Source organism: Myxine glutinosa, chromosome 9 (genome assembly GCF_964187855.1).
Source record: "Myxine glutinosa chromosome 9, kmMyxGlut1.1, whole genome shotgun sequence".
Classification (NCBI taxonomy): domain Eukaryota; kingdom Metazoa; phylum Chordata; class Myxini; order Myxiniformes; family Myxinidae; genus Myxine; species Myxine glutinosa.
Genome location: NC_136269.1, coordinates 67,657,403 through 67,670,054, shown reverse-complemented (window position 1 = coordinate 67,670,054; position 12,652 = coordinate 67,657,403). Strand labels below are relative to the sequence as shown.

Sequence of the window (12,652 nt, the reverse complement as noted above, 5' to 3'; positions counted from 1 at the left end):
TTACACCATCCCCTCCCATTACAAAGCCTTTCACTCGATCACGTCACAACCAAGATCAAAGGGAGATCGAGGCAGGGAACGAAGCCGTTGGAAAGGACTCGCATATTCCAACCCCCTCATGCCCCCCCTCCCCCTCCTAGCATGACGAGAATGCGGCACAGCAAATGCAATGAGAAGTGACCAGAACAGGTAAGGCGAGGCCAGCATGGCCAGGATAGAGGAGGGGAGGGAGGGGAATAAAATGTCAGAGCGTGGTGAATGCTCTGTCTGACCCTCAAAGGCCACCTCAGACCAAGAAGTGAGACAGCCCCCCATGAGGTTTCCCCGCTTGCAGTTCTAGTCCACAGAACAGAGTTCGCATCTTTTTGTTTCACTCGCACCTCATGTTTTCTTTTTTATACAACCATCTCCACACACACTATGATGCTTTTCCTTCTTTCTTTCCGATGCCTTTTCTTGAGTCTCGACTTGTTGACAGTTTTCGTAAATCCCAAAATGGCAAGTCATTCTTCGTAAAGATGATGTAGTTCAGATAGTCTGAAGATGTCGGTTCCATCTTCTACACTGTTTTCAATATAGAAAACTCAGCAAAATCGAGGTTTGACAATTTCCTCAGAAGTATCCTTTGTCGCGGTTCACCTCTTTCGCTGCTGCACCATGCTCTTTGGTGATCCCACTCAGCACTCAAGGGTCTCTCTCACCATCCCAGGCTAACGCAAAGCCTGCAGTGGGACGTACGTGGTGAAGGACAAGCTAGGTGGGCCACTGTAAAGACTCCTCACTGTGTAGTGGGCATTGCTTCGTGGAAAATGTTACATTCATTCTGTGTCTCTCTCTGTCTTGTCCTCTCTCTGTGTCCATCTCATCACCCCATATGAATGAGTAAGGCGTAATTATACAAGTTCCATCGAGGATCCGTGGGGGCATTGTGTATTTATTTTTAAATCAGGCTGATCTGCCATGGTTGTTTTTCTGGGATGCCGATTTGCATGCACATCAACGGGAGGAAGGGGAGACCTCTCATCCTTTCCCCGCCTGGCAGGTGCATCAGTCATTGAAGACCCCCAACCGTTACAATATATATTGTTACGTGGACGAGGGGGGAGGTTCCATAGCTAGAGTAAGTGTAACAAGTGTAACATGGGTCATGTGTTTTGATTAGGTTAGATTGCCATGCAAGAGGGACCTGTTAAGCTAAGTTGTATGTAATATGTGTACTGTGTGGGCGGTGAGTGTTAACCTCTGAGATAGTCAGGGTAAGATTGTGTAACATAAACCTCCTGTCTGAAAGGTGAGGCCAGGATTAAGCGTTTGTGAAAACGACACAAAGAGAGCACCCTTGGACAATAACAAACTGTCGGCATATGCTCATAGGCTATGGTGGCGAGATGCGCTGTAGAAGGCCGGATGGGGTAGAAACCTCTTTCTTTATGGGCATGCCCACAAGGTGGGTGGTGAGAGCAAGGCGCCGCTCACGCCAGTGGCAGCCAGTGATAAGACCCGCCGCTTGGGGAGGTGGTCCAAAAACCCTGGGACAATAGGACAGAAGTGGAACACAGTGCCAGAGAGTGCGATTGGCACAGCACAGGAGAGGAGATGCACCAGTCCTGACCTCAGGAGATGATCACATCGCTTGCTTACATCACTTGTCTCTTTATCACTCCTTGTCTTTATTGTGCCTCACTTACATCGCTCCTTGCCTTCGCGGGTCAAGTTGCTCATTGCCGTGGGACATCAACTTCTTCTTCTTCTTTCGTATGCAGCATGCAGGGCTGCAGGTAGCATCATTGGCTGAGCACACGGTTGTGCCACTGATGCAGTGCCCCTATTACCAGTACACTTGTACTCATTTCGCCGAGCTCAGAAGGATAACAGGCTGAGTCAACCCCACCTGGTGTTAATCCAACGACTGACCGGGATTCACACTCAGGACCACTTCCCAAGGACAGGATCCCAAGCCAGCCACCCCACCAGTTAAGCCAACACGAGGCTTCAGACCTCGACCAGCCTGCACCAGTAAAAGCCCTCACCTGAGACATCCTGCTTACAGACAAACAAACAGAACAAACTGACAGGAGTGAAACCACAGCCTCTGTCCACCTTCGGTGGCGGAAGTAATGACAATGAACAAAAAAAAAAACCCTTGAATAAATACTTTATCATGTTATCTGTACAAATGAATTGATGAAGAATGTACTTACAGCCAGCCATCTTGCTCAGAGTTGTCCCAAGTTACAAACAACATCAACTTCTATTGTGCTGCAATTTCTGCCTCTTCCCTATTGGCTGTCAGTCACAAAAATTTAATACTCACTTGTCAAATAGGAAGCGGCCAACCTCAGAATCCACTGCACTCAACGGGTCATCCAGTAGATAGATGTCTGCATCCTGATAGACAGCCCTACAAAGACAGACAATCCAATTGAATGGTACAATCTACATGTATCAAACAACACACCACGTGAATGTGTGCAGAACCAATGTTAATGCCGTGCATTGTTTTCATAGCTATTGTGTAGAGAGACTTTATAGCACTAGGATTTTAAACAAAGGTGTGTGTGTGTGTGTGTGTGTGTGTGTGTGTGTGTGTGTGTGTGTGTGTGTGTGTGTGTGTGTGTGTGTGTGTGTGTGTGTCGTTGGTTGTTTTCTCCATATTCTGGTTTCAGGAGAAAGAACAGAGTCCTCTCAGAGCTCAAAGTATCCACCTCTGTCAGTGAAGGATCTCGATTCATGGACAAAGTTGTGAAATTTTGTGGTTCTTGGAGTTTTGTCCAGAGGTCTCTTTTTTAGGATCGTCACTGAGCATCGTACAGCCGCCAGCTGCAGTTCGTTTGTGGTTATGTTCCCACGAATAATTTATAGGATCTTTGTAAGGTTCTTCTTTGTCATTACATTACTCAAATTATCACTGCTACAATTTTCGTGCTGTTAAGCTTCCAAGATATTTTGACTTCATTCTTGAGATCTTGATATTTGGTCATTTTCTTGATTTCTACGTTAGTTAGACCAAAATCACTGGGTACTGAAACCTCAACTAGCAATGCCTTTTTTTTCATTTTTGCATTTGAGTACTATTTCTGGTCGCAGTGCTTTGTTTTCTATGTTCACATTCGATGGGATCATCAGGTCGTACGTGAGCATTACGTCCTCGTTTTCAACGATCGCTTTTGGTTCATGTTTCCATGAGTTTTCTGGGAGTGGGATATTGGATTATTTGCAGATGTGCTAGTGGATTACTCTAGCTACTTTGTTGTGCCTTTGTGTGTACAGCTGTTCTGACATGAGTTATTTACACCCCAAGAGGAGGTGATTCATCTTTTATGTTTCTACTTTGCAAAATCTACACTTCTCCAATTGGCTCAGTCCCGACATCTTATTAAAGTCATTCGTGTAGTGGCCTTGGTCTTGGGCATTTAATATGATTTGTTCTCTGTCCCAGTTGAGCTGATCTCTTCTTAGCCATTCCAGTGAACCTTCTTTGTATACCCCCAATCTGTCTAACTCCTTTTTGAAATTTCCTGCTCTTTAGTCTTTCTCCCAATTGTCACTGACTGTTGATATTTCAACTTATATTATTCTTTCATCTTTTTCTGCAATCCTTAGGGCTGTATTTGTTGCTGTTTCAATTTTGTGCATGACATCTTCTACTTGCATCTGTTTTTGGAAGATTTTTGCAAGGTGAGTGAGAGATACCTTTTCTGGCTTGTTGAAAAATGCTTGCATACAAATTGTACTCTGTAGTCTGTTGAACTTTTCACATACACTGAGCATAATCCTACAGTGTCATTCACAACAAACAGCACTTCCACTCCGACGGTTTCACTCCTATATGCACTTTTTTTTTTGTATACAAGATCAAGGCTTGTGTAAGAGCTAACAATAATGCCAAAAAAAACAAACTGACACATAAGACAAAATAAAGGGAGCGGCAGACAAGATGGGGAGAGAGGGGGAAGCACACAAGTACAACATTTGAGAGCAGGGACATCGGGAGACCTGTGGGAGGGAGAGGGTTTGGGGGGAGGGGACAGGGCAAGGGGGGTGGGGGTGGGAGAGGTAAAATAAAACACATGGACACAGTTAGGACTTCCATGAAAGAAGTCGGTATTTCAGAAAAGTGGATCTGGGGTGAATTAACAGGGGTAGAAAAGATCAAGGTTTTGGATGGGGGAAGATAAGAGATGATGGTGAACAGCTGTTTTAAAGACCTGCAAAGATGAGTGGGATTGAAGAGAGTGAGGGAGTTTGTTCCAGAGGTGGGAGAAAAGAGGAATGAAAGAGTGAAGGTGAGCAGAGAGTCTTGATTTTGGCAGTTTCAGCAGAAGAGGGTTGCAGGCAGATATTGTGTGACCTGGAGGAGTATTTGGGGGACAGAGCACAGGCAGGGCTGGGGGGGCTGGACCAGAGAGGAGTCGGTAGAAGACAGAAAGACCACCAACCTGCCTGCAGTGAGTGAGTGAAAGGCCCTCAGAGTTAGCTTCATCGCGGGAGATTCCAATGATTCTGAAAGCTTTGGTTTTAACAGCGTGAAGCCGAGCTAGGTGTGAGGCAGGAACACCAGCCCAGAGGGGAGAGCAGTATTTCATTGAGCTGCGGATGAAAGCCTTGTATGTGGTGAGGAGCTCAGGTGTGCCAAGGAAGGACCGCACGACGGAGGATGCCCAGTCGGCGACTGCCATTGGAGGCCAGCTTGGAAATGTGGTTTTCCCAGGAAAGATCATGGTAGATTGTGAGACCCAAGAGCTTGAGTGACAGAACTTCTTGGAGAGGATTGTTCAGAAAGTAGATGGGAGAGTTGTCCAGACGGTCCTTTCGGAGAGACACAGTAAGAGTGTGAGAATTGTCAGGATTGAAAGACATGTTCCACTTGTTTGACCAGTCTGTGATTTTGTCCAGGTCTGCAGAGAGTGAGGAGGCTGCAGACTGCCGATCTGAGGGATGAGGTATGGAGCGGCAGAGAGTGGAGTCATCAGCAAAGAGATAGAGACGATTTTCCAGAGAGTCAGAGAGATCATTGATGAAGACCAGAAAAAGCACAGGGCCCAGAACATTGCCTTGGGGAACTCCAGCCTGAACAAGAAGGGGAGATGAGAGAAATCCATTCAGGGCCACACATTGACTACGACCAGAGAGGACGTCTGCAAGCCATGCATGGAGATTTCCATGGATACCATAGGAGGAGAGTTTGGTGAGCATATCAAAGGCACGTGATATGTCAAGGGGGACAGTTCTAATTTCCTGTTTGACATTGAGGACCTCCATCCATTGTTGAGACAGCAGAAGCAGCATATCCAGAGTAGAGTGACCTGGTCTGAATCCAAATTGATGATCAGAGATCAAGCCATTGGAGAAGAGGATGGATTTGATATCAATGATGGCATTTCAAAATGATGGATTCCATGACTTTGCTGATAATTGGGAGCAGGCTGATTGGTTTGTAGTTGCAAGGATCTGTTTTTGCACCTTTTTGTGTAAAGCGGTAATGTTGGCTGATTTCCAAGCTGATGGCGGATGACCTTGAGCAAAAGAGAGGGTGAAGAGAACAGAGAGACGTTGTGAAAGAGCGGCGGAGCAGGATTTTAGAACACGTGGGCTGATGCCGTGTGGTCCAGTTGCAGAATCAGAGTCGAGGATTGACAGAAACTTCTCCACCTTGTCAGGAGAGGACACAGAGTCCAAGATCAGCTGGGTACAACTGGGTACAGTGGGTGCAGAGAGAGATGGGTTTGGGACACACAAGATTTTGAGGCAAACACAGACTTGAGGCATTCCGCTTTTTCACGTGCGGAGTCAGCTGTGTAGCCGTCTGAGGTAAGGGAGGGGATGGAGGGGGAACAAACATCAGAAACAGATTTGACAAAATGCCACCAGGATTTGGAAGAGGGAGACAGGTTTGAGAGTTCACTCTTGAGAGAAGAGAGGTATCGTTTACTGGCTCTCCTGAGGGTAGACACACACTTGTTCTGGGCTTTGTAAAAGGAAATGAGATTGCCTTCCATTGGATTTGCCTTCCAGGAGGCGAAGGCAAGTTGTTTCAGGGCAACTGCCTCACCACAAGATTCCGTGTACCATGGACGGGAGGAAGGGTACGACAACTGAAGACGGGATGGGATAAATCTGTGCATGAAAGAGAGCCGTTTACTTTGGAAGAATTCCCAGGATGAGTTGATGTCAGAGGCAGTAGAGATGGGAGACCAGTCCAGATGATTTATGGCTGTTTGAAGACCGTGCCAGTTGGCCTGAGTGAAATGCCAGACTCGTCGACGCCGTGGACGCTCTCTGAGAATGGCCAGAGAGATGTCCACTTTAACTAGAGCTTCCAGGGAAGCAGAACTCAACTGAACTGACTGGACAACTTTAAAGTCGGTCAGTTGTCTGTACTAGATTTGACTAAAATGAAAAGCCAACAACCTTGTGTAATAATTTTAAGGTCCTTGTATCCTTATACTTGTGCTTGTTTTACAATTGATACAATGTTACACTTTGCAACAATGTTACAGAAATATAGTTGTGTAGATAAAAGGAAACGTCAACGTCGTTTCGGAGCTGAAAACAATACGGCGGCCTATGGCGGCCATTTTGTGACGTATCGGGTTGGAATGCAATAGCAACCTACCTTGTGTGGTAAGGGTTAAACATTCTAAGTTTGATCAAAATCTGTTAATATTTGTGAACGCTAGAGTGTTAACGTCGTTTTCATGACCAAAAACAAAATGGTCGCCTAAGTCCGCCATTTTTCAACGGATCGGGCTGAAATGTAATACCAACCTGGTCCTTGGGGTAAGGATGCTGCATGTCAAGTTTGATCAGAATCGGTTGATATTTGTGGATGCTGGAGTGTTAACATCGAAAAGTGAACGGACGACAGACGACAGACGACGGAGGGTTCAGTATGTGATGAACTCAACTGGACGGTAGTCCAGTTGAGTTAACAAGCATATGGTCAGATGAACCAATTGGAGCAGAAGAAAAGCAGCAGTCATTTGCAGGGACGTTTGTCCTAACCAAGTCTAGAAGAGAGGATGCTCCGCTGACTGAGATCCGGGTCAGGAAATTGACAGATTGTGTCAGTCCCAATGAGTCACAGAAGTCCTTTGCTGGGGTGCTATGGCTGGTGAGAGAGGAACCCACACCCAGCCAGCTGGCATGATGATAGTTGAAATCACCACATATGCTTTCATCCCTCTCTGGGTGCTTCTGCTCGGGCCTTGTAAAGTTACAAATTCACAACCATTAATTAGATTTCTCAGAGGGTGTCATGGACACAATGTACCAAATGTTGCTTGATACTGTGTAATGTTGCACCATTCCTTCTGACAGCAAGTGCAAGTTCAGCGGGAGATTGTGCTCTGTTGACCCTCAGATTACTTTTCAAGATGTCCAGCAGTGCTTTGATTAGGTTTACGTCATTGCTCCAAGCTGACTACTACAAACATTCTTCACATTCACAGAAGTATGTCAAGGTCAATGCAAGGTATTACATTAGTCGTTAGTAGAGCATTGTCCAAAGCATCACAATCAGACACGTTCGTAATGCATATGTTGCAATGCAGTTTGGGAAAAGGATTCACATGCAGATTGTGACGGTTAATCTGAAGTTTGGTTATGGTGCAGTCATACTTTTGCATTTTAAATTAGCCATTAAACCTTGTTGGTAATAACGCCCATACCTGGCCAAGTTAATCCGTGCCTTTTGACCTCCACTGAGGGTAACCCCACGATCACCAATAACTGTCATGTCTCCTTCTGACAGAAGCTGGAGATCCTACATCCAGGGTGAACATCAGAGATATTAATCCACTGTAAAATAATGTTTCATCCTATTTCCCCCCCCCCCCCCCCCCCCATTCCAATTTTCTCTGATTAATAACTCAACCGCTTTCCCCTGAAAACAACCAACCCACCCCACCTTCCCCTTTTCACATCTTTAATATCTTTCATATCATTACTTTTTATCTTTTAAACTCATCATATTTCACAACACGTAAAACATAAAAACACCAATGAAATAATTGTTTAAACTCCCCAGTCTGATTTTATTTCCCTCGTTAAAAAATTGGTTACTTTTGATAAGCAAGTGATCCTTGCGCCTAAAAATGGAATCATTACGGCCGAGCTTTTAGTTCCTAAAATCGAACTGACCTTGGTAAGAGCACATGCTTTCACCACCCGATTGTAGTGCAGCTTGTTGTAGGAGCTGCCAAACAGGATGTTGGATCGTACAGTGCCAGGGAACACACACGACTGTTGTGTCGCATAGGCGAGCTGACCCACATGCTTCACGGAGCCTTTTTCAAAAGGGAGCTCACCAAGCATTGCAGCCAGGAGCGACGACTACAGAAAGCCATGTCACACAACGGTGGTCATGATGTCCCAACAATGAAGGGAGTTTTGATTACACCCTCAAAAACTCACAGTAACTTAGTACAGGCCGAATGTAGATACCAATATACCTTTTTTCAAGGCATTACTATTGTTTGTCGAGTTGGGAAACCTCAAATAAAGTTTAGAATCATTGATATAATCAACAATGGAACACCATTTCCACCTGTAAGTTATTCCAAAAGCTTTCCAAGAATCCGCAGTTTGGTTTTGGGAGTCCATTTCTAAAACGTGCCATAAGTGGTGCCATTCAGGCCTTGAAGGCCTCAGCAGACCCTTGTAATTTGAACAAAAGCTTTGTTTGTTTCAAAGATGAACAAACATGGACAAAATATGCAAACCCCTGATAAATAAAGCAGGAAAAAATACATAATTCAAAATTATTTGCAGGCCAGGTCAGTCATTTGGGAGTGCCACATGCAACCCAGTGCTTCATACCGCATGGTCGGGTTGTCGGCGACTAAACCGACACCCCTCACTGGTTTTGCCAGGACAGAAGCATCCTGCCAGGACTAAAACCAATACCCGACAAGGGGCGGATGAGCTCCCTTCGGGAGCCAACGGCCATCCGGTACGAAGATGGTGTCTCCGGAAAAGCACCCAATGGGGGTAGGAAAATTTATTGCTCTGCCTGGCCTTGTTAACACCTCCTGTACAGTAGTCCTGTAAAGAGGATTCCTTGTTTCAGGAATAAGTGAAGGTTTTACCAGTTTTTCCTTTATTGTTTCGGGTGAATTTCAATAAAATTTGGAATTAAAAAAAATTTTTTTTTTCTTGATGAAGAGGGATCCAAATTTAAGGTTCCACTTATAATCCTGTTCGATACTCAGTAAACAAGCGTTACGCCTAGGTCCCCCGTCGGTGAAGTGATGCGAGTTGACAAAGTGTAAGACGCAAGGCGGCCATCTTGGATTTTCACATGGCGACCCAATTTTCAATAGGGTTCTTCTTTATGCCTAGATACACCCACACACCAGATTATAAGTTGGTACTTCGCTTATTTTTCAAGATATTTCGCTCACAAGGTTCAGACATATAAATGGTGGCGGCCATCTTGGATTTTGACGTGGCGACCCAGTTTTCAATAGCGTTCTTCCTTGTGCCTAGATACACCCACACACCAGATTAGAAGTTGGTACTTCGCTTATTTTTCAAGATATTTCGCTCACAAGTTTCAGACATATATATGGTGGCGGCCATCTTGGATTTTGACGTGGCGACCCAATTTTCAATAGCGTTCTTCCTTATGCCGAGATACACCCACACACCATATTAGAAGTTGGTACTACGCTTATTTTTCAAGATATTCAGCTCACAAGGTTCAGACATACATGGCATCAGACATACATGGCGGCGGCCATCTTGGATTTTGACGTGGGTTGCACCCACACACCAAATTCGAATGCGGTCCTTCGCTTACACACGCATGCACGCCCGCACGCACGCACGCACACGCACGGACGGACAGACGGACGGACTGACGGACGGAGGGGAAAACCATAGTCCCCCTTTCGCTCCGCGGTGCGACGGGGGACAACAAAGATCAGGATTAGTAAACTTCCACCTGCAAGTTAATTTTACCATTTGTTTACCGTTTGATCAGTAAAGATCAGTATGTAGTGGTTACCTTATGCACATGTTGCGGTTACCTGATTCACTTATCCGCATGTGACGGTTACCATTACGATGGGTTTGTTCTAACCCACGCACACGGGCGTTTGGTTGTGTCATCGTGACGCACGCGCGGCTGTTGGAGCCACGCCCTCCGAAGAGGGTGCTTGTTTTATATAAGCCGTTACGACTTCCGTTCGTCAGCAGTTGCTGGAGATTTCTGTACAATAAACTACCTTTTGTACCCAACGAAATGGCCTCTTCTTATCGTCTTCGGCAACCGCTAAACTGGTGACCCCGTTGCCCCCGAACATATTCGGGGGCTGAATGAACACGGCAGGATTGCGACTGCAATTTCTTCCACACTGGAGGGGCGAACCAGCTCCGGGACCCTCCGAAGGACGCCGTTACGGGGCGTTGGCGGCACAGCTACTTTGTCGCCTCCACGCACACAGGCCGAGTACTGCTACTTTGTCGCCTCCGCGCTCACAGGCCGGGCACGGCTACTTCGTCGCCTTCGCGCACACAGGCCGAGCACCGCTGCTCGCTGCCTCCGCGCACACAGGCCGAGTACTGCTGCCCGTCACCTTCGCGCACACAGGCCGAGTACTACTACTTCGTCGCCTCCGTGCACACAGGCCGAGTACTGCTGCTCGCCACTCCTACTACTGCTCCTACGGCGGATCCCGAGGCTGATGCTGCTCATCTCTTGCGCACGCATGGCTGCTTTGTTACCTTCGCGCGCACTGGCGCTCGCCACTCCCGCAATTCCTACTACTGCTCCTACGACGGATCCCGAGGCTGATGCTGCTGCTGCTGCTCGCCACTCCCGCAATTCCTACTGCTGCACCTCCAACTGCTACCGCTGCTCAGCACCCGCGGCCCGGCTCTGTTCCACCCGCGGCCCGGCTCTGTTCCACCCGCGAACTACGTACACGCCCATGGCGTGCCTTCTGGGGGGGGGGGGGGGGGCACATGTAGTGGTTACCTTATGCACATGTCGCGGTTACCTTATTCACTTATCCGCATGTGACGGTTACCATTACGATGGGTTTGTTCTAACCCACGCACACGGGCGTTTGGTCCTGTCGTCGTGACGCACGCGCGGCTGTTGGAGCCACGCCCTCCGAAGAGGGTGCTTGTTTCATATAAGCCGTTACGACTTCCGTTCGTCAGCAGTTGCTGGAGATTTCTGTACAATAAACTATCTTTTGTACCCAACGAAATGGCCTCTTCTTATCGTCTTCGGCAACTGCTAAAAGTAAATAAAAGGAAATTCCATTAACACCAAAGTTGTACTTATTGACTTTGAAAGATTACCTGTGCGTAATTACTATTTTTATTTAAAAAATCATGGCTCATGGAAGAGCGAGGAGAAAGATGGCAAAATTGAAAACGCACACTGGTTGTGGGGCCACAGTTGGACACAAACAAGACAAAGAATGACCAGGAAAGGAGGAGAAAACCTGGATTTTGGGAGTTTAACCAGGAGAGGTATACTGCAGAGAGTCACAGGGCTGAGATGTCAGAGGGAGCTATACCAGCTAGAGAAGAGGTGGTTAAAAAGAAAGAGACAGACCTCTGACCTGTATGTCATGTGATAGCAACAGGCCTTGTGCTTCAGCCTCATCATGAGTAGTTACATCAATTTGCGCTGTACCATATATGGGATAACCTACTACAACTTGCTTCGCAGAGGCTGATACGTACGATTGAATAATCAAAATACCAATCAAGGAAGAACATGAAATGTGTACATACAGACAAAAGGAAGTTAGAGGGAATAACAACGATCACTTCTGAAGTGTATTTCATGTTGTTGATCCAATAAGAACAAAAAGAGTGGCTAACTACGCATGTCCATATTTGTATGTTGTGTTCAGTGGTTGATAGTCCAGTCAAATCAGTCAATTTAGAAGCCTAACCCACCACTAATTGGAAAAGATTGTTTCTCTGTTGGATTCTCCTCTGATATACCCCAGGAATACCATATCAAAAATAGAGATGAATGGGAGGGGTGGAAGGAGTCTAAATATGCTAATTTATGTTAATTAGGTCCAAACACCAAAGGAACAAGCGAAACATCTTGCATTTGTCTCAAGAATAATCAATTTAATGCTACCCAACTTCATCAATAGTGTTGTTAAAAATCATAGAAACTCAAATTAGGTACCTACTTGGATTATTACCTGATTATGGAATCTTAATTATGCTAATTAAGTGTTGCCATGAATGAAAAACCGTCTTTTTCTATTATAGTTAGTGCATGTTTATTAAGGTTTATTGTCCCCCGTCGCACAGCGTAGCGAAAGGGGGACTATGGCTTTCCCCTCCGTCCGTGTGTCCGTCCATCCGTCCGTGCATGCGTGTGCGCGTGCGTGCGTGTTTGCGTGCGGGCGTGCGTGCGTAAGCGAAGGACCGCATTCAAATTTGGTGTGTGGGTGCAACCCACGTCAAAATCTAAGATGGCCACCGCCATGTATGTCTGAACCTTGTGAGATGAATATCTTGAAAAATAAGCGAAGTACCAACTTCTAATCTGGTATGTGGGTGTATCCAGGCATAAGGAAGAACGCTATTGAAAATTGGGTCGCCACATCAAAATCCAAGATGGCTGCCGCCATGTATGTCTGAACCTTCTGACATACATGGCGGCGGA

General features: G+C 46.2%; 1 protein-coding gene across 1 annotated transcript in view; it reads right to left on the bottom strand.

Annotated features, from left to right (window-relative positions):
* The window catches only part of ABCC4 (ATP binding cassette subfamily C member 4 (PEL blood group)), a 157,296-nt gene that overhangs the window by 97,470 nt on the left and 47,174 nt on the right, over positions 1 to 12,652 (bottom strand). Inside the window, exons 5-7 of the mRNA XM_078784419.1 lie at positions 8,143 to 8,334; positions 7,671 to 7,765; positions 2,315 to 2,401 (exon numbers count right to left, since the gene is read on the bottom strand). Of these exons, the coding sequence (XP_078640545.1) occupies positions 2,315 to 2,401; positions 7,671 to 7,765; positions 8,143 to 8,334 (374 nt within the window). The remainder of the gene's footprint in view (positions 1 to 2,314; positions 2,402 to 7,670; positions 7,766 to 8,142; positions 8,335 to 12,652) is intronic.